Below are 24,607 nucleotides of genomic sequence, written 5' to 3' on the forward strand. Positions count from 1 at the left end.
AAATGATCAAGAGATTTTTCGGTTCTTTATCAGACGGTGAAAAATGAAACCTAAAATTGAGAATATCATGCAAATTGCAGCAGGGATGCACATGAGAGTGCAATGATCTCACCGAACCCAGCTCAGTAGTCGCACACGCTGACTCGCGAGTATTTCATCAAACATGTAAAATGATTTGTGCTTTCTTTTGCTATGGATCGACAATACGTCGAAATGGATTGTGGTTGAATGAATTGTGAAAACATTGAATAGAACAATTTGAAAAGCACGTAATACGCAGCGAAAATCGACATACTAAAGAAAAAAATCTCCTTTTCAAAAACACCCAATGAATAAAGCACCTTTAAGGGCTTTTAAAAAACGAAAATAAGTACCTTTAAGCACTTTTTAAAAACGCTAAGCACCATGATTACATTCAGCAACGGATAGTTTTTTTCACCCTGGAAGAAATAGGTTTATCCGAATTGGATTGGGGACAGGGTTCGTTGATTTAAATTAAACGATTTTTTAAAAAAAATCATAGATTTAAATCAACTGATTTTTTTAAATATATATATATTGATTTTAGAAGTTAAAAAACAGTGTTTTAAATTATTAATACTTTTATTATTTTCTTTTCTTAGTTTTAAAATTTATTTTAAATAAATTGCTATGTTAATTAATTTTAGTTAACGAAATTTCTTTCTTGGTGTGTGTTTAATTCCAACACATTTGAAATTATATTTTTAAAAATCTCTTGATTCTTGAGATTGAAAGTACAGATTAAAGTACACATTTAATGCTGTCTTAATATAGACTTGCATAGCTGTAGAAAGTAATTATAGACATGAATTTTGAAGAAAAAAAATGCAAATAAAATTCTACCTTTTGATTGAAACAGCATGGAATTAAAATCTACATTATATTTCATTGGTGGAAAATGTATATTTCTAAAGCTTGAGGTTATATTAAAAAGAAATTACCCTAATATGCCAAAAATAGGAAGAAAAAAAAAGGCTAATTAATTAAGATATTTTTTCCTGATATAGCGTTATTCTTCCCTTTCAAAGTCTATTTGAGGCAGTAGAGTTATTAACTGGTAACAGGTATTTTTTTCTGATAATATGTTTACAGTATCTTTGACATTCTGAGATTTCCTATAAAGAAATTTTGTAAAAAAAATTCCAATGAGGGCATAAATTAAAAAAAATTTTTTTTTAGATGATTTAATTTAACATAGAATTAAAAATGAATATTTTAATATAAAAATATATAGATTAAATATTTATTTATTTTTTGATGAATGACTACATTTATAAGCACAATCTGTTACATTTATTTTGTTATATAAAAGTCAAGCGAAAAAACAACAACATAATTTTAAATTAAAATTATGGTTTGCTAATCGCAACTTTAATTTAATCTGTCCAAGCCAAATTTGCTACTGCTTAGGGTATCTTCACAAATTCAATTTTAGGAAAAACGATCTAAGTTTTATTTTTGTGTTTCGTAAGAAACGAATTAATCCATATTTTTGTGTTGATTTTTTAATATTTTTACAAATTATGTCTAAATTTTCGCAAAATAAATACCTCTCAGAAAAACCTAGACAGACCCCTTTCATTAAATTCTCCATTTCTTCTAGTCTTTAAATTTTAATTATGCATTTGTTTCAAAATGGTTGCTATGCATTCAAAGCTATGTATTATAATGAAAAATTATATTAGTAAGTCAGAGCTTCTAAAATATTGTTTGAATATTAATTTAATTTTGATTAAACATTTATGAAGTATTTTTAATCATAAATTGCAGTTCTTACAATGTGTTTGAATAAAAAAAATAAAAAAAAACTGATTTAAATAAAAAAAAATTCGATTTAAATCAAAACACTCACGAACCCTGATTGGGGAGACCTTTCTTTCTTTCAAAAAGAAATATCTAATATTAAATCATTTTGTAATAAAATATTACATCATTTTTAAATACGCGAAACTAAAATGCAGAAAATGGATTGTTGTTTGTTTATGTCACACTAGAGGTACACAATGGGCTATTGGCGACGCTCTTGGAAACTTCTCTGAGGATAATCTGAGGACATGCCATCAGAATTTTGATCCTCTGCAGAGGGGACGGCTTCCTTGCTTCAGTAGCAAAACAACCTACGTGTGAAGTTGAGCACTTCACAATAGAACTTCTTTCAGGGTACACCCTCGGTCCCTTTATAGGCTGACCAAGGTGGTCACTCACCTGCAGTCACTGATGCTTGACTTTGGTATTCTACTGAGTACCGTGTCTTAACGATCAGTCCACTGCAGGATGAAAAGTTGGAAAGCAAATAAATGTAATGAAGCAGTTAAAATAATCAAAGATCCTTATTATTTATGAAAATTTTACATCTAAGCACAATATGGCAGGTGAAAGTTACTTTTAAACAAATTTAAAACATTATCAATTGAATTGCTATGAAAACTAAGTTGTGTGTGTTATTTGTTGGAAAATAAAAAACAGGGTGCATAGCCAAATTATTCAACAAAAAATAAGCACCCTTTAAAAACTTTTCAAGCACTCAAAAAATATTTCTAAGCACTTGAAAAAATATCATGATTAGGCAGAGTTGGAAAGTTTTTGACAATTCACGGTTTTATCATTTTTTAACCGTCATGTCAAAAAAAAGAAAACCTTTTGGCATTGTTTTTGACAATTGTCAAAAATCATGAAATTTTGAATCACGTAAAACAAATGGTGTTTTCATACGCTACGGAGTGACAATACGCCGAAACAGATTGGGATTGAATTCATTCTGAAAACGTTGAATAGAATAATGTGTCTTTTTGCATAATTCAAAGCGAAAATTAAGCTCTTTTTAAAAACACACAATGAAAGAAGTACCTTTAAGCACTTTTTAAAAATGCTACGCACCATAAAAAACAAATGTTCATTGTTTAAATTAATTAAATCATTGTTTTAACAACTCATTGTTTGACAAAGCTCATTATGTGTTTTAAAATTTTAAATATATGATTCTAGTTCATTGTCAAAACAATCCTTGATTGACGAAAATATAGGTGTACTTATGTATGCTGACGATCTTGTTATTTGGACATTGGACATCTAGCCCTAAAAGAAGAGCAAACGAGAGACTCGAAATTTCCCTAAATAACGCTATGTCCAGACTCCTTTCCAGGTGTTTAGAAAACAATATGATCGTCAACAAGGTGAAAACAACCTACCAAACCTTTTCATTATGTCACCAACCATTACAACTACATATATTGTATAACAATATAGCCCTACCGTATAGTGAGAGTACTAAGTACTTAGGAGTAATTTTCAATCGAAAACCCACTTCGAAATTATCTATTGATGATATCAAGCAACGGACTGAGAAGCGTATGATACTCCTTAAACCCCTCGCACAACTCTACTTGATACCTATAAGACTTTTATGAAACCTGTCATGACTTACTGTAACGCTCCTTTTATTACAGTATCTGAGGGAGGTATAAATAGACTGGAACGACTGCAAAATAATGCACTTCCAGGGTGCGTAACCAAATCTTTGAATCAAAAATAAGCACTTTTTAAAAACTTTTCAAGCACTTTACAAAAATTTTCAAGCACTCAAAAAATTCATATTGAATCAATGATATTATTGAAAAACAAAAACTTTTTACGAACAGTTTTAGCATTAAAAAAAAAACCAAAAAGAAAAGAAACGGACGTAAATCGAAACAATCAGTACTTTCCCACATCACCGAGTGAATTCCACTTGACTCTGAACTCAGAACAAAAGCACCCTTACCCCCTACATCAAAAAAGTGTTAGAAGTAAAATAAATAAACAAGAATAAAATTAAAATAAATTTAAAAGAAAAACATTTAATAAGGATCTGACTCTATCCGAATTGGAGCTCTCGGGTTTCAGTTTCGAGTGTGCGCACATGCGCAAGTCATATCGTGGGTACGACATGAAGTCCGTGTGTCCATAACAAACATCCCATTTTTCGTGAAATGCAGTGGATCCGCCAGATATCACTGAAGGAGAAAAAAAAAATTATTTGTGAAAAAAAGCACTTTTTAAAAACGCCAGCTGAAAAAAGCACCTTTAAAAGCTTTTAAAAACAAAATCCCCCAAAAAGCACCTTTAAGTACTTTTTACAAACGCTACGCACCCTGACTTCGTCTTTTCACCGGTGCTGTCAAGACCACACCCACTGACGCACTTCTGCTATATACCAATGAATTACCTATTCAATATGAAATCAGCTTTGAAGCTCTATCAGAAACTAATTCGACTACCTCATAGCATTATGTTGACCAAGTCTGAACCTCATAGGCTGAAGACTCAGGATGGCTACCTTCAAGCTGTATTAAAAGTGATGGATGAATTCGATATACCTTTCAGGATTGAACCTTTGCTTCCCCCTTTAAACCCTATGGAAGCTAGCAAAATATTATATCACCTGGACTTTTATGAGTCCTGTCTTAAAAGCCCAGGATTGTACAGTAGCTTTGTTCAGGGCGGGGATGGAGACTATCCAAAATCGTTTTCCTCTTGAAGCATGGTTGCACATATATACAGATGGCTCAAAGCTTGAGATGGATGGCGTTGCTGGTTCTGGTATTTTTTGTGAGCATTTCTCCCACTATCTTTCGTTGAGAACAGCCAAGACCGCTTTTGATGGTGACGTTGAGGCAATCAAAGTAGCTTTAACTCATTTAAATGCTCGTCCTTCTCTTTTCGATTAAGCTGTCATCTTCCCGGATTCCTAAGCTGCGATTCTGGCCATTGCCAACTACTCTCAAGCCCCTAGCTCTTTGTTCATTGCAGGGTTGGGTTTTTGACGTCAAAAAGTGGTTTTTGACATGACAAGGGTATAATACTGGTTTAAACCGTCAAAAACCCGTCAAAAATGTCAAAAACTGAAGTTTGCCAAGAAAATATATAAACTTCAAAACTATCAACAGTTGCTATGCATTATATTGAAATTTAATTATACTATAGGTAATCAGCAGGTTTTAAAATATTTTTTAATTAAAATTAAGGTAAAATAACAGATTTAGAATCTCAGAAATTTATATTCAAATGCATGTGCAGAAAAATTTTACACAAAAATTGTTTATATATTTGTATTAAAATTTTTTTTTTTTTCTTTTTGATACTTAAGAAAATTAAAAGTTTATTACTATGCATTTTTGACATATAAGGAACATGTAACTAATATTTATAAGGAACTTACAAGTTATGTTGTATAAATACAAACTTGATACAAGATACAAGTGTATAAAAAAATTTTTTTAATGTTATACCGAATATCTTTATTATCCAGTATGTTAATTTGAATTTAAAAGTAGTTATATTTATGAATAATGATAAATATAATTCATATTGTTTATTATATTTATTTATTATTATTACACTTATCATTTTAAAACAATTTTTATCTCTTAATTTTTTTTTTCTCCACTTATATTAAGAATACAAATAATGCATATCTTGAAAGCAAGAAGTAATTATTCAACAGCTGAATATTTAGATATTCAGCAAAACTATATCGTATTCAGCAAAATGAAATTCACAAGTATTTGGATAAACTAAATTTTCAGCATAGTAAATGAATAGGCTGAATATACTGTAAATCGACACTAACTACTCTGTGCATTTAACAGAAAGCACTTAAATTTGTATTGTCTTATGTTAAAAAGATTATTAAGAAGATTTAAAAGATTATTAAAAAGATTTTTCTTTAAAAGAAGATGTCTAATGTACAAAACTGCTAATGTTTATCTTTAAAAATGTCTAATTTTTAGTATAATCTATACTATACACTAAATTTGCTTATAAATAAATTTCTTAATAATATCACTGCAGATTTTCAATAACACATGAAAATGAATACATAATATTACAAAAGATGTGAGTTTTCAAAAGTACAAGATTTTGGTTACTATTCAAAATATAAGTGTTTCTTCAAAATTTTAAATTTATTTTTTCTAGAACATATTTAGAAACACTATCCTTTAAAAAATATATAAATTTTATGTATTAATTAAATTTCACATATGAATATAGGTTTTTGACATTTTCGACATTTTTGACCATGAGGTTTTTGACGTGACGGTTTAAACCATGGTTTAAACTGTCAAAAACTGTCACATGTCAAAAACCTGCCAACCCTGGTTCATTGTGAAATGTAGATCTTTAATGACAGAGATAGGTGAAAAATATAAAACAATTGCCTTACAATGGATTCCATTCCACAGTGGTAACCCCGGCAATGCACTAGCCAAAAAGTTGCATTGTTAATCCAGCCCCAAATAACTTGGTTAGCTATAAATCCACTTTGTTAAAGATTAATCATGCAATTAAGACAACACATATATCATTGCTAAAAGAACGGACAAAAGAAAAATCGTGGGGAAATGACATCCTTAATCTCCCCGATTGCCCAAGAAGCAGTGCTGTAGCTGCTTTTCGTCTTGCTACCAAGCACGATTGCTTATACGCCCATCTTTTCTGTCTTAAAATAGTGGATAATCCTGCCCGCCCCCTCTGCTGCAGTGGCGCGACGATGAATACTGAACATCTTCTCAACTGTTCAGTTCTCACAAAGAACTGCATCTACTCCCGATACTAGGAGGCCAGAGAACTTTTGTTCAATTTAAGTTCTTGATTTAATTTTCGTGTTTGATGTTTTGCTTTTGTATATTTCATATCTTTCTGTACTTGTATTTCTCTTTTCTTTTGATCTGTGTACGGCGTTAGGATAATGTCTATATTGCCTGCTGCATTGGAAATAAAATTTTTTAAAAAGAAGTTCATTGTCAATGATATTAATTAAGAGTGCTGAAACACAATTGCAACTTTGATAATTGATAAAGGCATGAGAATAAATTAGAATTTTGAATCAAAGTTTCAAGCATATTAAAGGTTAACATAACAGTGATAACATAACAGAGTTAACATAACAGAGTTAACATAACAGTAATAAAATAACAGTGGTAAGAAATTTTGTTTGTACAAAGATGGTCTCAAATCAAGTACAGTACAGAACCCGTTATCCGGAAATCAGAAAACCGGAACGAAATTCGATAAATTTTCCCGCCATTTTTTAAACAAAATTTTTTTTTCTTATAAGATTTTAGGATTTTTCTTTCTTTTTTGAAAGATGTTCACCTTACCATCATTTTGGAAATAATCATTAGTGTATTACTTCATCGTTTTTTCTTCTTTTCAAGATTATTTCCTAAAAAAAAATTTTTTTTAGTTGGGTTTAACAATAAAAAAACGGCTTTTTGTAGCGATTCAGAAAACCGGAAAAATCAGTTATCCGGAATAGTGATGGTCCCGATCGTTCCGGATAATCGGTTCCCTACTGTATAAAGCATTTCACTTATTACAATAATAAATACCACATAAACAAAAGTTACAAATAAGGTTGTACTCTGATATGATCCAAATTTGTTTTTTAAAAAAAAATTTATTATCCCCAAAGTGATTAAAGTGTGTAATTGTATTTTATTTTATTTCATAATCGTCGTTGAACAGCCACCCAATTTAGGGTTTACGATGACTAATCTTCTTGCAGCCCGATAATTTTGAACCCAATTCAGAAGACAAGGTAACTCCCGGATCAAGTATCGGGTGAAATTTGCTTTCGTGGAGGACTTTTTAATGGAATTAACAAACATTTGTGTTATATGGAGAGGAAAACGACGAAAACCTCCCACGGTTTGTCAGGCTGTGAGGGGACTCTAACCCATGAGTCAGTCTATCACTGAGGATATTTTACGTCAGCATCAGCAGTGTGGTTGGTTTAAATAAATCTGAATTATTATGTCCAATTATCAGTGTTAAGCCTGATTATGAGTTTCTCAGGTCAGGGGTCTGTCTGGGTTTTTCTGAGAGGTACCTATTTTGTGAAAATTTAGACATAATTTGTGAAAATTAAAAATTATATTCAAAGATCAACACAAAAATATGGTAAAAATAGGAATTTATCGTTTTTTAAGGGATACAAAAATAATATTTTACGAAGTATTTTGTGAAACTACAGTTTTTCTTAAAGTTAAATTTGTGAAGGTGCCGCTAAACGGTAATAAATTTGGCCTTGACAGACCCCTGCAGGTATACCCTTTTTTACTTTTGGACAGGAAAAATCACAGTTGTTAATTTTCACATGGTCGTGGATGGATCATTTATATGATATCTCATGTCCCTGAAGAAATAAAAAAAAATTATAAATAAGATATAATTACCTTGAACTGTTATAGGCTCTTCAACCCATCCTAAAGTATCACATATGTAGGTACCGGGAAAAATTATAATTTTATCTCCAGCAGAACTGGATTTAAAAGCAGTTTCAGGATTATGTTCGAATTCCAGAATCCCATTAGAATCAACAGATAAATTCTAAAAAGAATAGAACACCCTTCATATACAGTGACAATATTCAGAATAGCAGATGCAAATCTTATTATAACGAGCTTGTTGTTAAACACATATGCAACAAAGTTCTCACTCAATTAAAAAAAAAAAAATTCTTCAAGGGCTTGCTTAGTAATAGAGTCAGGAATATATATATAGTTTATAATTAGTAATACAGTTTATAATTAGTATAGTCAAATCTTTCAACAAAAAATAAGCACCTTTTAAGCTTTTAAAAAATATTTTTAAACACTATATGGGTCATTCTCACAAAAACAGTCATTTTTACGTTCCCAGTATACTTGTCTATGACCTATGAATATCTTTTTCTCAGGGAAAGTGTCTTTCAGAATGCAGAATAACAACAAAAAAATATATATACATATATATATATTTATTATATAATAATTATATACCATTATATCATTCCCTCACTAGTCCCCACTGCTGACTTGAAAAAAAAAAATTGTTTCTAAAAAATAATAAATAAGTTAACTAATTGGTATATTTTATTTTAGAATATTGAAATACACAATTCAAAAAATCAATTTTAAATTTTATTTCTGATAAAAATATTACTACAGCACTTTGTCTATTGCATCACTCCTGTACAACAATATGTTTACCACCCACAATGACAACATAATAAAAATATTTTAATAAAAACTTAAGTAGTTTACATGACATTATCATTGCAGTATGTTTTCATCTTTAACTTGGCTGTGTAACAAATTTGAATTGTTGCATTTATCATGTGGTCCCTTTTTAAAGTAAAATAGAATATGTTTAAAAAAAAAAGGATAATTATAGGTTGCTTTCGTGTACAAATATATTTGTAAGTGATTGATTTCAGAAATCAATTTGGCCTAACTGTTATTTTGAAATTTCATTAAATTTTTCATTCCCTCACTAATGTATAAAATGAGGGAATGATTCTAAAGCATTAATTATTCAAAAGATGAGTATATTGTTCAAAATCTAATTATTTTTTTGCTTCTTCGATTTCACTCGTATTTTCATTAAAAATTACAGAAGTCAAACTACTTTAGAAAATATTTTTGAATGAATTGAATTAGCCTGATTAGCTTCTTTAAAAATTAAATTCTGCAAAGAAAAGAGAATATGATCGAAAAAGGTCAAAAAAGAAAGGAATGAATACAAATCCAGAATATTCCTTATTTTTAAAAAAGAAAGATCGGATTATGTACCCAGGGGTCTGGCTATGTTTTTCTGAGAGGTACCTAACTTGTTAAAATTTAGACATAATTTGTGAAAATTAAAAAATCAACACAAAATATGGTAAAAATATGGATTTATCGTTTCTTATGGGATGCAAAAATAAAATTTTAAGAAAAGTATTTTGTGAAACTACTGCTAAACGGTAATAAATTTGGCCTGGACAGCCCCCTTGTACCTGAAAAAAAGTTAAAGGGGGCCAGTGAAACCTGCCTCCCAGATGACTAGTCGTAGTTTGAGGATGAAAAGGAAATAATGGAAGAAAAACTCTTGTAACTACAGGTTGAAAATACAAGCTTTAATAGAATCAGATAAAAATGTTAATGAACTATCATTGAATGACAATTTTCCAGGACCTTCAAGTAAGCAAATCACATTAAAAATTTCTTTGCATACATAATGTTTTGAATTTTAGAAAAGTTCATTTGAAAATGATAGGCGTAAAAAATTGAGCAAAATTGAAAAGATACTTGATGTACTTGTTCAAAAAACTAGAGTTTGTTATAAAAAGTGATTTTATAGAATTAAAAACTAAGACCCAAAGCAATAACACCAAGAAGTCATCTAAATAAATTTCAGGGCAAGGAAAGTATATCATTATCGGCATGCAAGCTGTTGGTTTTTGGTGTAGTACTATGTTTGTAAGTATGAACTAATTTTAAAATTTTAGCCAAGACTCACAAAGAAAAAGTTATTTAACAGAACTTACAGTGGAAAAGTTTTTAAACAGTACAGAGCATTTTGTTTCTTAAAGTGATTTCTGAAATGTAGAATACATAAAGAATTAGTCAAATGATAATTTAAAAAAAAATTATGTAACTAATGAAACTTCAAAAAACATAGTTTTTTTTTTTAATCTGATGAATCCAGAATGTGCTCAGGTAAAAAGGAATGCGAAAAAAAAAAGATAAAGGAGCTAAAAAAAAGTGCTGCCTTGATATACTAAAAAATCTACATAAAAAAATATTTACATGAAAACCCAAATTGTTGCATTAGTTATCCTAATTTTTGTAGAATGCACACGCTTCCCATAAAATAACCAACAATTAAAGATGTGTCGATGCATAGTACATGCTAATTGGATGATGGTTATCTCTAAACTTTATGAGATTAATATTACTGACTTTAAGTCATCCGTGTGCAATAACTTGTGTTTTCAACTGTGAAGACTGTTTGTTTAGGAAATACCCTAATTGTAAAGATTAAATGCTGATTTATAAACAGTATGATGATAAGGAACTATTTAAGCACAAAAAGTGGGTATTAGAGAAAGAAAAAAAAAAGAAATATAATGTTAAAAACCAAGAAAAGATTTCTAATAAACCAATAAAGATAAAATAAGAAATTAGAGCTTCCAATTTAATTAAAGAGCTAGAGGTGACTTACCAAAATGTATGGTGCATGTTGCAAATTTGTAGAAAACAGTAAATGAACTGAAAAAGCAATTATCAATAGATTTAATACTAGTACATATTTGTTTTAGCGAAAATTAAAGTTGCAAATATAAGGAAAAGATTCAGACTGTTCGTTTTCGAAAGTGTTGGCAACAGGTAACTGGCACACGAGTCTTTTTTTAATTATTTTTTATGACCGTCGTTGAGCGGCCGACCCAATTTTGGGTTTACGACTGCTAATGTTAAACTCTGTAGCCTTGTCATTTTTTAACCCAATCCAGAAGACAAGAAAACTCCCGGATCAGTACTCCTAGAGGTATTGATATGTTATAGGAACATGGAGGACTTTGAGACTCGACAGATTTAACGTGCATTGGTTACCATTTACTACACGGGAAGTCTTAGGCTGGCGGGGATTAAACCCATGAACTCTTGGACATGGGCCCAGTGCCCTACCAACCCGGCAATGGTGATAAAGTAGTTCCCAACTCTTTTAGCTGCAATAAGTTCTTCCCTTTGACATTATGCAACAGTAATATGGGCACATATCAACCCAATGAAGTGGATTTTGAGTAAGAATGAAGTAGAACATGTTTTCATGTCTGCAGTGATGGGCCGTCAGTCCCATATAGACACAAAGAAATGTTTCATTTGATATTACAACATGTAAAACAGCTTGCTACTGGTTTTCTAAGCTTGACTTGGAACTATAATGAATACACAGACATGGAAAAAGGACGAAATAAGGAGTTATTACGAAATGAACAGCGGATCAGAAAGTGGCAGAAAGAAAGATGTGCATAAGTATGAGACACTTGTTCCTGTATTAAACAAAAATTGCCTGGGAGTAACTTTTTTTAAAGTTATAAATGAAGATATTAAAAAAAATTATAATAATAATAAATCAATAGAATGATACATAAAACCATTCATCAGCACTATCCATGTTGACCAAACTGCATATAGTTCTAAAAATAATATATTCAATTTTCATTGTCTCTCTCATTTTTTGCAAGTGATGCATCAATTTCGTGTAAACATTATAATTTAGAAACAGCATATCAGTCTCCACTCCATTATGTACTAGCACCAAGATACAGAAAAAATAGGAGATTGGGTGGTAGTCGAGAGTGATAAAATTTTATATCCCGGCGAAGTGAAGATGATGCATTCAAAAAATGTAACGGTTCCAAGTGTAGGAAAATATAAATGATCATTTCCTAGACATACATAGCTATTTAAAAACAAACATCAGAAAAAGAATCCTATCACACGTGAAAATCATTCCAGCCAATTCTATTCTCATAACCTATAAAAACTATTATAGTTATAAAACAAAATTATAATATACATTAAATATGCTTAGTATGCTTTAACTTGTTGAAGAAACACATGTAATCAAATAAAACATCATTCCATCATTTTAAAAATTATCAAATTAATTAATCATACAGGATTTTACAAAAATGGCACCCACCATCTCAGATTTTGATGAAAATTTGTACACTTATAGAATTTTTTGTGCTGATTTCAAAAATATCAATTATATTTAAATCGGTTAATGGGTTTAAAAGTTATAAGCATTTATATTTTTGCCAAAATGGCACATTTGCCTCCATTTTCATTCATACATCAAAGGCTATTAATGATTGTAACTTACCTTATATTTGTCATAGAGCAATAATTTTTTTAAAATTCTGTTCAGAATAAAGGCATCTGACATTTAAACCTTTTTTTTGCAAATAAGTATCTCACTTATTTAGTAAATGGGTCTGTTTTGCAGTTTTTTGATCAACGGAGTAGAGTAACTTCAGCAGATGATTTCTGGCAACTCGCCCCCTTCAATTTCAAAAATATTTTATTCAAAGATAGTTGAAAGTGCAAACTAAAATCTGATATAAAAATTTTGATGGGCGGTTCACTCACTTTTTGAAAAAAAATATTTTTCTTATGAATCATTATGCAATAAAAGTACTGGTAGTTTGATGATTTATAGTCCTTAATCATAACTAGAGTGTAATGAAATGATATAAAAAAATGTGATTGGTAGAAAAATATGTAAAAAATCATTTATTAAATTACTTCTTTCTTCTTTCCTTGAGCCCTCTCCCCCCCCCTCAAAAAAGAACAGAAAAAATTTGAGAATGAACAAAATTTCACCTTTTTTGTAAATAAATTTATCCAGAATCATATAGCTTTGGTAAATGAGAGGGATCAGAATTTCAAAAAACATAAATAAAAGTTTCTCTGAAAGAGTAGAGGGCAGTACCAAATAATAAAAAGCAGCCATTAATTTTTTTTTTTTTAATTGAACTAACTTTGATCTTTATGGAAGGAGAAAATCAGAATTTTATGATGTTGAATAATATCAGAGAGAAAATCATTGTACACTTTAATTTAATTCAAACATTTTGTTTCATTCTAAAATGTAATTGAAGACCAAATTATAAATATTTATAGTTAATTTTATCCTTTTATTTGTCACAATGATTGTTATGGTAATGATATACTCCTAAAAATTTTCATTTGAAACACTCATAAAGTTAAACTATTTATTTTATTATATTGAAATGAAATGATTTTACATCACCAACTATCAAATAATTTGTATGCTCTTATTTCATCGCTAACACCTGTGGGCCTTTTTCATTCTGTAAGACTTTTATATTATAATTATATACATCCAATTTTCTTTTAAAAAACTTCTGAATAGAAAAAAAAATACTGAAAACTATTGACACATTCCATCCCCACTTTCCCAAAAAAGAAATCTGACTAATCAGACTGTATCATCTGCCAGAAAATTTCTGTTTGTTCCAATAAGAATTGAGTGTCATGTGAAATGTATTTTCTTTTCAATCAATAAAATTGTATTTCCATTCATTTAGAACAGAATAGAAATAAATAAGTTTTCAAAAGTTTTAAATATATCAATTTGATATTTAAAAAAAGAGTTTTATTATGAAAACCCCAAGTATTATGTAGTATTGGATTAACTTCGAAAGATTTTAAGTGCGGTTTAAACTCACAGAAGATTTTAGAACTTTCTTCTTAGAATATAGAACTTATTTCATTTAGGAGCAATTTAGATTTTAAGGAAAGTTCAACTATATGCTCAGGGTACGTGATTTTTTTAAAAAAAAAATCAAAAAAATCAAAAATAAATCAGATTTTTTTGATTTTTTTTCAAATACACTGTAGGAACTTTAATTTATGATTAAAAAAACTTTATAAATGTTTAATCAAAATTAAATTAATGTTAAAACTATATAATAACAATATTTTAAAAGCTCTAACTTACTAAAATAATTTTTCATTGTAATACATAGCTTTGAATGCATAGCAACCATTTTGAAACAAATGCATGATTGAAATTTAAAGACTAGATGAAATATTGAATTTAAAGAATGCTTCAGGGATATGTCTGGGTTTTTCTGAGAGGTACCTATTTTGTTTATATTGTTTGTTGTAGACATAATTTGTGAAAATTAAAAATTATATTACAAAATCAGCACAAATATGGTAAAAATATGAATTGTTTCTTACGAAACACAAAAATAAAATTTTAAGAAAGAAGTATTTTGTGAAATTATTCTACCATTTTTTTCCAAAGTTAAATTTGTGAAGGTACAGCTAAATAGTAGTAAATTTGGCTTGGACAGACTCCTGTACTTTAACTACTAAAAAAAAGTTTCAATTAGCAAACCATTTTTAATTTAAAATTGTGATTTCTTTTCTTTTTCTCTTGATTTTTAAAATGACAAAATAAATGTAACAGATTGTGTTTATAAATGTAGTCATTCATCAAAAAATAAATTAATATTTAATCTATATATTTTTATATTAAAATATTCATTTTCAATTCTATATTAAAATAGATAGCTAAAATGTTTTTTTTTAAAAAATCTATGTACTCATCTGAATTTTTTTTCCACAAAATTTCTTTATCGAAAATCAGATAATGGCAAAGATACTGTAAACATATTATGAGTAAAAAATACCGGTTAATAATCCTATTGCTTCAAATAAACTTTGAAAGAGTTTGAAAAGGAAGAATGACACTATATCAGGAAAAAAAATATCTGAATTCAGTAAGAGATATATATATCTATAAAAAAAATTGTGACTTATTTAATTCTCCTTCCAATAAGACCAAGAAAGTCTCCCTTCATGTCATAAGTGTAGATCAGGCTAAAACATACAGAGCTAAATTGCAAATTTCAGCAGTTCCTGGCCAGAAATTGTGTTTGCCTTGTTCATTCTCAATTTTGTTCCTTTCTTCTTTTCTTTTTTGAGGGGGCGGGGGGGGGGTGAGGGCTCGAAGAAAGAAAAAAAAATTTAATGATTACTTTATTTTACATATTCTTCTACCATACACATTTTCTTTACATCATTTTATTATACTCTAGTTATAATAAAGGACTATAAATTATCAAACTACCAGTACTTTTAATGCATAATGATTCATAAGAAAAATATATATTTTTTTTCAAAAAGTGAGTGAACCGCCCATCAAAATTTTTATATCAGATTTTAGTTTGCACTTTCAACTATCTTTGAATAAAATATTTTTGAAATTGAAGGGGGTGAGTTGCCAGAAATCATCTCTCGAAGTTACTCAACTCCGTTGATCAAAAAACTGCAAAACAGACCCATTTACTAAATAAGTAAGATACTTATTTGCAAAAAAAAGTGTTTAAATGACAGATTACTTTATTTTGAACAAAATAAAAAAAAAATTATTGCTCTATGACAAATATAAGGTAAGTTACAATCATTAATAGCCTTTGATGTATGAATCAAAATGGCGGCAAATGTGCCATTTTGGCAAAAATATAAATGGTTATAACTTTTAAACCCATTAACCGATTTGAATATAATTGATATTTTTGAAATCAGCACAAAAAATTCTATAAGTGTACAAATTTTCATCAAAATCTGAGATGGTGGGTGCCATGGCTGGATGAATTGTGACATGGAATGACCCCATTACATATGTCTACTAATATAAAAAGTTTAAAATCTTTTCATTCACTTTACTTTTTTGGGCATTTTTGAACCAAAAATAACAGTTTTCAAAAGAATGACCCATATACATTAAAAAAATGCAAAATAATTTTCAAAGACTTTACGTGATCATGATAAAATAGCTTAGTTTCTGACATAGAACTCTTTTCTTTATTCTGACATAGAACTCTCTTACTTCTTTCTCTCGGTTCGATGTCAGAGGCTGGAAAATGAAGCCTGAAATTGAGAATATGTTGCAAAATGCAGCAGAGTTGCACATGAGAGTGCAAGAATCTTTCAGAACCCAACACAAGTATTTCATTAAACATGTAAAATGAATGGCGCTTTCATACGCTATGGACCAACGGTAAGTAGAAATGCCTTGTGTTTGAATTAATTGTGAAAACGTTGAATAGAGCAATGTGAAAAGCACACTTTTGCAGAATACATGGCGAAAATCGACGTGATAAAGAAAAAAATTTAATTTTTGAAAAGTAAAAATTAAGCACTTTTCACAAACACCCAATTAAAAGAAACACCTTTAAAGGCTTACAAAAAACAAAAATAAGCACCTTTAAAAATTGCTATGCACCATGTGGAGTAAGTCATAAAGTTTCAAATGCTGGTAATAAATTTTTAAAACATCAAAATAAAACATGAGAAGATAATTTAGGATAATTACAATAATTTGTTTGCATATTGATATTTAGAAATTTTTTATCAGTGATGGAAGCTTCATGACTTACTCTATATTTGTCTGAATTCAGCTTTTCTTCACTTTAAACTAGAATGAGAATTTGTGATGAAAAGTTTCCCTCGCGGTATGGCACACTTTTCAGGGATATTTCTCAAAAAGAGAGAGCCTTTTAAAAATATGAATTTTAGTCTCTGACTTACTTGAATCATATCAAGTGTAAATTGCTTAGCAACAATATAAGTAACTGGTTTTTGAACGCCGCTGTTGTATCTTCGTTTAATGAGTTTCCCTGGGGTGTATTTCTTTTTTACATAAGACCTGAAAAGAAAAAGTTTGGTAAAAAACTGAAAATAGAAATTCAAAAACGTTGCACGTGAAACAAATTTCGAATAATAGAAAAAATTTCCAAAATTTGAGCAAAAAGTGCATGTAAGAAGGCATACATGCGTAAAACATTATCAATATTTTAATAAAAAAATAATAAAAATGTCGAATTATAAACAACGTTGAATAAAAATCAAATAAAAGTATTTTTTTAATTTTGTGTGCATTCTGATCTTGATGTGAGATCTTTAAATTGTGTGAATACGAATTCCAATGTAAGATTCTTTAAGTCGCTTGAATAGATTGAAAGAAGGTTTGTAAATCGTGACAATAGGAATCCTGATGTGTAATTTTTAATCGCATGAATATTTGATTGAGATATGATTTTCAAATCCAGTAAATGAACTTTTGAATCGCGTTTACATAGGTATGAAAATGAATTTTAAAAAAACTAATTTTGGTTTGAGAAGTTTGAAAAAAGGGACATTTTTCTTAATGAAAAGCAGACTTAAAAAACAAAGAAGCAGAATTCTGCTAAAAATCTGAAAAACTTATCCTTAACAAAATAAATAAAACTCTTTTCAGATAAATAATTAACACATTAAAAAAAGAAACAGGCTCTGCTTATGTTGGTCAGCTTGAAAAAAAAAGTTTACTTACAACATTCTTTCATAATAGTGACATTAAACTCATTTCATAAATTAAGAGTCTATAAAATAATAATAATCATAAATTAATAATAATCTTGCTTGACAGGAAAAACATTTTCCTTGTTTTATGTAAGAATATTTAAGTAGTTTTTATTCCAGGAAACCTTTTTGCTAAAATCCATAACCTTTAGAAGCCTTCAGGAAATTGTGATTCAGTATTTTTGAATTACTATCCTCAAAATAGCAGTGTCTCCCTGCACAATTAAAAAAAAAAATTCTGTTAAGAAACTGCAGGATAAACATTGTCTCCAAAAGACTGAGAAGAATAAAAATTCTAAAAGACCAATATTGATTAAGTGCAGAAAATTTATACGAAGAGTATTGTTCATTTTCACATTACTTGAAAACAAACTGCGATAGTTGGTTCTTTAATACGTGTGAATACAGGGCATTATGTTTGGCTTTAAAATGTGAATATGAATCATGATATTTGATTCTCAAATCATATGAATGGTCAATTTTTTAAAAGCCTGATAACGAATTGCGATGTTCAAATCTAAGGAATATGATTCACATTTAGTGTGTTCTCCGTTTGAAAAGATCAAAAGGTTTCACACAAGCATTTTCATTCATTCTTAGCAAAGATAAAGGAAAGTGACTGGAAAATGATCAATTCCTTACTAGCAATACAGTTTAACAATATTTTTAGACATTAATGAACAGGGTTGCAACTCATTTCTACAAGAAGAAAAAAATTCCCTGTATATATTATACACAATATATTAAGAGGAACACAACAATTACCTACTGTGTTCTTGTGTGAGTTATATTGGACTAACTATATGTATTAGTTTTAATTGGTGGAAAAACAGTTGAGCATACTTAAATAATGTTATAGTAAATGAAATAGTTTAGCATAGCGGAAATATCGTGCTTAAATATTCGATACATTAGGCTTTGAGTGGTCACCATTTTTTAAAAGACGAATTGAAGAAACAAAATTCCCTGTATTTTCTCAGTTCAGAAAAAAAATCAAAATTATCTGCATTTTCCCTGTTTGTAGGTGATTTTTAAATTCCCTGTATTTCCCAGATTTTAACCCGTGGAGTGGCAACTATGAAGTGGATTTTAAAAAGGGTGGTAAGAAGCATATTTTTTGGAATTTAAAGTAGAAATAGGTTTTGTCCTTTTAAAAATTAAGAAAGAGTGGAGTTTGGTTTTGAAAAAATCATTTCAAGACATAAATGCCGTGGTGATTGTGAGCCCAACTCAAAAACCCTGAAAATGTCTTGAGTAAAATCATTAATGACGCATTTCAAAAAATAATCTTTATCAATTTAAATCTTTATTATTTCCAAAACATGGTATTCAAAATAAATTATATGCAGCATAATTTAAATAAATAATCATGTATAACTTTACTTTTATCTCTAATCACATTTATTATTCTACCAGAAAAAATATTCGAAAATGAAAGAGATGCCAAGTATAAATTCTAGTTCTAATATTATTAAATAAAATATACAATAATTTTTATATACATAAATGTGATCAATGATTTCTTGAAACTTCTGGACATTGGATTTCCGAATTGAGGTCCACTTTGGCAGAATGGTTTACCCATAAAAGATTCACCGGGGAATGAAAAAATATCCGTAATGAGAGGTATCCATTTTGCAAGAGTATTCATCACATGGGATTTCACTGTACTACAAATCATACATTCAGGGGTGAGATTGGCCAAAAGGCAAAAAAGCTGAATTTCCACACGAGTAAATTTTATTTGCATGCAATCGTTTAATAATTAATTCCAGACAATTTAAGATAATAAATAACTGTAGCGTATCTACCACTACAAAAGTACAACTACAATTCACAAGTATATAAGACATGTTAACTCGACTCTATGTCGGGGTACCTTTTCATAGATGACGGTTGACATGGTCTGTAACTACTCTCCCCACATTGGTGACCCGGACGTGATGTGAACACGCCTACCTTGGCAAAAACGCCCACTTTGATCTGGATACGCTTACATCGGCAGTAACGCCTACTTCATTGGATGGTCCACATTGAATAGTTGACTTGCTACTTGTGACTGCAACATTATCCACCTCCTCGCACTGTTGCTACTCAGTCTCGAGCACACAACGTCGGCCTGCATACACTCGACTGCTAATGGCAACACAGGAGCGACTACGACCGTGAAGTTAATACACCTCTCACATTCAGCACTCAAAAAGTACGGTGATCTTAATACAGCTCTCCCGGCTCAACCGCACAAAAACAGCAATGATTCAACTAGTGGCATCCATTCATCGAATTCTATCATAGCTATAATTCTGGTGGGGGAGTACTGTAGCGTATCTACCACTACAAAATTACAACTACAATTCACTAGTATATAAGACATGTTAACTCGACTCTATGTCGGGGTACCTTTTCATAGATGACGGTTGACATGGTCTGTAACTACTCTCCCCACATAACTATGTGATGACATAAAATTGTGTACTAATCTATTAATATATGAATGATTACATCGATACTTAGAGTAAAATTACCAATTGAAAAAATAAAGCTAGAAATTATATTTTTCTTCAGTTCACATAAAGGAGAAAATTAATACTTGAGAAACTGCCTAGTTTAGCAAATTAAAGCTACTGAGAACATTCCCTTTCTTTTAATACTGTTACATGATTTATAACAAATATATCAGTAACATGACTTTTTAAATTATTTAGAAAAGAAAAGAAACTTTTACAATTAGAATCACTATGCTCATATTATAATCTAATCTAGCTAGAGCTCTGTGAAACATGTCAATAACTGTGACGTAGAATCATTTATTAAACTCCTTAACATACGAAAATTGCTATTTTAGTTTGAAAAATTACATGATAACCAGCAGCTGTTTAGAAAATTATTTTTCATCTGATAAGAATTTTGCATTTTATAGCATAAATAACAGCAGCATTATTTTTTAAATTTTGGTGCTGAGTTTATCAACTCCTTTTCCAAAAAAATTTGAATCACTTTTATGCAGCTTGTGAATGAATGAGGGGAAACAGATAGGTGATTGATTTAGTCGTTAGCTTATCTTCAAACATATTTTGACAAATCCTATTTTTTCTCTCTTTACCTGCTTGTGTCACATTCTTCTTTGCAAGCACAGAATGTAAGTTTTGAATATGCCTATATATACTAATAATTGTTGATAGAAAAACAGTCACATTTATAGTAACTAATTAAAGAAAAACTTACTTCTTACAAGAATCGCGATAATTTATTTTAAAAGCGCGTGAATACAAATAGCAATCTTAGATTTTAAAATTGAGTGAATATGAATCACGACAATGGATTTTTAGATCACGTGAATAGGAAATTCGATTCTAAAAATGAGAAAATACAAATTGCGTTAAAGAATTTTTAAATTGCGTAAATAAAAACCACAATTTATAATTTTTAGATCATGTAAATACTAATCACGATGCATAATTTTTAGATAGCGTGAATGTGATTCCCAATGCCTTATACTAAAATCCCGTATAAATATGAAAATCGATGTTTGATAATAAAATCACGTGAATAAGAATCGTAATGTTAGCAGATTCCCGGCTGGGGACGTCTAAAAGGCTTGTTTTAAGCAGCAACATCTTAATTATTAAAATACGAGTTATCTAGCGGTTGGGTAAAAATGCATAAAATCTTATATTTTGAGCGTAAAAGCGAAGAAAATAGCTAAAATAAGTAAAAATGCGGAAGGCAATGTAGTTTCAACTATCTCTTTATCTTTGAAAATCGGAAATAAATATAATTTTTTTTCAGCTGAATTTTCTGCAAAAGCGGAATATTTATTTTAAAAAAAAGTTAAACTTTTAAATAATTGGAGTTTTTGATAAAAAGGCTGAAATTCGAGAGACAAAAGTGAAAAAAGCGGAAATCTGCTAAAAAGCGGAAAAATCTCATCCCTGTACATTGAATTAATTTTAAATTAAATTACTTTTCAATCCTACTCTTAAAAAATATGAAACACAGATAACATGAAATTTTCTTTTTTTCTTTAAAAAATATATAAATAAATGTGAAAAACTTTTTTAACTTTCCGGCACTATATTAAATTTAATTTGTTTAAACATAAATTATTGTTATAATATTTATTTCTGAAAAATTTTATTGGTCATATTTAGTTTTTTTCACTTTGTGCAGTTTTTTTTTGTGGATTTTTTCCCCATTACTCCCAATCCTGTTTTAAATATTACAGTCCTTGGCCATATTATTAGATACACTGTAAGATTCTAAGTAAAATTATAATTATCTAGTGATACCACACAGATTTATTGTTTTTACTCGGATGATACCAGTTTGCATTTGTTTACGCTCCTGTATCAATGGGTTCAAAATTGTAATGCAATACGCTAAAAATAAATACAAATAGGAAGTAGATTAAAAATCTCCTTAATAAAAACCCATTATATGTATGTTTACATATAAAAGTATTGCCTATAAACTCGTGCAAAGCATGTCATTATTAAAAACTACAGTACATCTTTTAATTTGATCTAATTAGTATAATATTCTAATATAATGCTTGATATAATAAAGATTCTATAGTTATATAATATATCGTCTAATTTATCTTATCGTCTCATTTAACCCATTCATACACGAACGTAAACAAGTGCAAACTGGTTTCAGTCACATAAAAACAATAAAGCTGTATAGTATTACCTGATAAAGAAGATTTTACATAGAACCTTATAGTGCGTCGGATAAATTGGCCAGTTACTGTAAATAGAAAAAGCTCTGATAAAATAGAAACACTTGCACTAATGTCTTAGAAAAAAGGATTCTCTAAACCTTAGCATACATTTTGGGAATATTTACATTGAAAGGAGAAAGAATTACCTAATTACTGGATTCTCCAACATTTCCATTTTAGTTTGCAGTTCATTGAGTCTTTCTTTCAATTCAATTGTCCTCATAAAGTCTTCTTCATTGATTTCAGCTTCAGAATCACTCACATTCATTTCAGAATACATTAGGTTGATCTCTCTCTGCACTTTGGTTGCTTGCTTCAGAATCATTTTTATCTTGGATATCATGGGTTTGGGCAGAATGTTATTCTTCATGTCAAAGTAACTGTAAAAAATAGCAAACTTTTAGTTCACTTGTTATTACTCAAATAACTTTTAAAAAGGGTTATGTTATCATACCCTTAATACCACTCCTTTTTTTTTTTGACAGGGTATGTAGCCAAATCTTTCAACAAAAAATAAACACCTTAAAGTACTTTTTAAGCACTGTATAAATTAACAAACTGCAAAATAATTTTCAAAAACTTTACATGGTCATGATAAAATAAACCGATTTCTGACAAGGAACTCTTTTCTTGATTAAAATGAGTCATTATAAAATAAGCGAGAGATTTTTGGCGCAATATCAGAGGGTGGAAAATGAAGCTTGAAATTGAGAATATCTAGAAAAATGCAGCAGAGTTGCACATGAGAGTGCAATAATCTCACCGAACCCAGGTTAATAGAGGCACACGCGAACTCGTAAGTATTTCATCAAACATGTAAAATGATTGGCTACAGTAGCTCACACGCTACAGATCGACATTATGCAGAATGAATTGCGAAAAAAAAAAAGAATAGAACAATGTGAAAAGCACGCTTTTGCATAATATGTGGCAAAAATCAACACGGTAAAGAAAAAAAAGTCTCACTTTTGCTAAGGGAAAATCAAGCACTTTTTAAAAACATCCAGTAAAAAAACCCACCTTTAGGGGCTTTTAAATAACGAAAATCAAAAATAAACACCTTTAATCACTTTTTAAAATTGCTATGCACCATGTAACTGTTATTATCTGCAAAAGGGACGCCATGCACATAATACCCCCCTTTCTTTAACATCTTCAATTACAATCACGAGGGAAAAATCAAAATTCCCTGTAGTCCAGTTTTTCCCTATGGAGTGGCAACCTTGAACGAGCATCCATTAACTCAAATGAATCAGGGGTGATTGTTAGCCCAAGTCAAAATTCCGGAAAATTTCTTGAGTTAAAAAAATAAAGTTTAAATTGAAAAAAATTAAAACAAGATTTTTCTTCCTTTTTCTCAATATTTCTTAGTTTGCTTAAAATATTTTTAAAATTTTACACGTACCTGTACCACTTACACATACCTAGATGACCTGGAGAAGTAATTAAAATTTACAAATGTGTCTTTCTTTCTTGAGTTTATGGTTATAACAACTATTTACTGATAAAAAAAATGAATATTAACCATGAATATAAGCTTATAAAGTATATCTCTGGCTCTCCCTTACAAACAAATAAAATAAACTGTGTTTTTAAGTTCCACCTTTGAAAATTTGATTTCCGGAAACTTCTGTGATCAATAATTTTTTTAAACGCCTGGACCTTTGATCTCCGGAAACTTCCGGAGCACAATCAGCCCTGTTGAATGGTTTTGTATATGCGTTATAAACAGTGAACGGTTATTTTATTTGCATACATCAATCTATGTAAACTATACATCAAATTGAACCAAGTAATTTTTAGAATAATTGAAAAAAATCTGAAAAACTCTCATCATTTTGAACAACAGTGCGTTCTCCAGTAAAGAAAAGGAAGAAAAAAATCACAATATCTATTTTTAGAAAACATTTGATCATAAGACTTTTACAGACTTCCAAAACTTGCTGATGAGCTTTTCATTTTAGGAGTATTTCAAAATGTCTAAGAAAATAGACATAGCTTGAAATGAGTGTTTTAAAACATGGACATAGCTCAAAATGGGTTTAGTTACGAAAATGAGAATAGCTCAAAACGAATAAACCATTTAAAGAAAGGATCAAATCTCAAATTGAGTGTTTAAGAATATGGACGC

The 24,607-nt window shown here is 29.5% G+C and overlaps 1 protein-coding gene across 5 annotated transcripts in view; it reads right to left on the minus strand.

The window, feature by feature from the left end:
* Positions 1-24,607, minus strand: part of nesd (SHC binding and spindle associated nessun dorma) — a 63,920-nt gene that overhangs the window by 18,696 nt on the left and 20,617 nt on the right. For all 5 annotated transcript variants that reach the window (XM_043052615.3, XM_043052616.3, XM_071183729.2 and 2 more), the window contains exons 5-7: positions 22,623-22,856; positions 16,941-17,058; positions 8,238-8,391 (exon numbers count right to left, since the gene is read on the minus strand). In XM_043052615.3, the coding sequence (XP_042908549.2) occupies positions 8,238-8,391; positions 16,941-17,058; positions 22,623-22,856 (506 nt within the window). The remainder of the gene's footprint in view (positions 1-8,237; positions 8,392-16,940; positions 17,059-22,622; positions 22,857-24,607) is intronic.

The sequence above is a fragment of the Parasteatoda tepidariorum genome, chromosome 7 (assembly GCF_982258835.1).
Source record: "Parasteatoda tepidariorum strain Cologne lab strain chromosome 7, Ptep-v5.0, whole genome shotgun sequence".
NCBI lineage: Eukaryota > Metazoa > Arthropoda > Arachnida > Araneae > Theridiidae > Parasteatoda > Parasteatoda tepidariorum.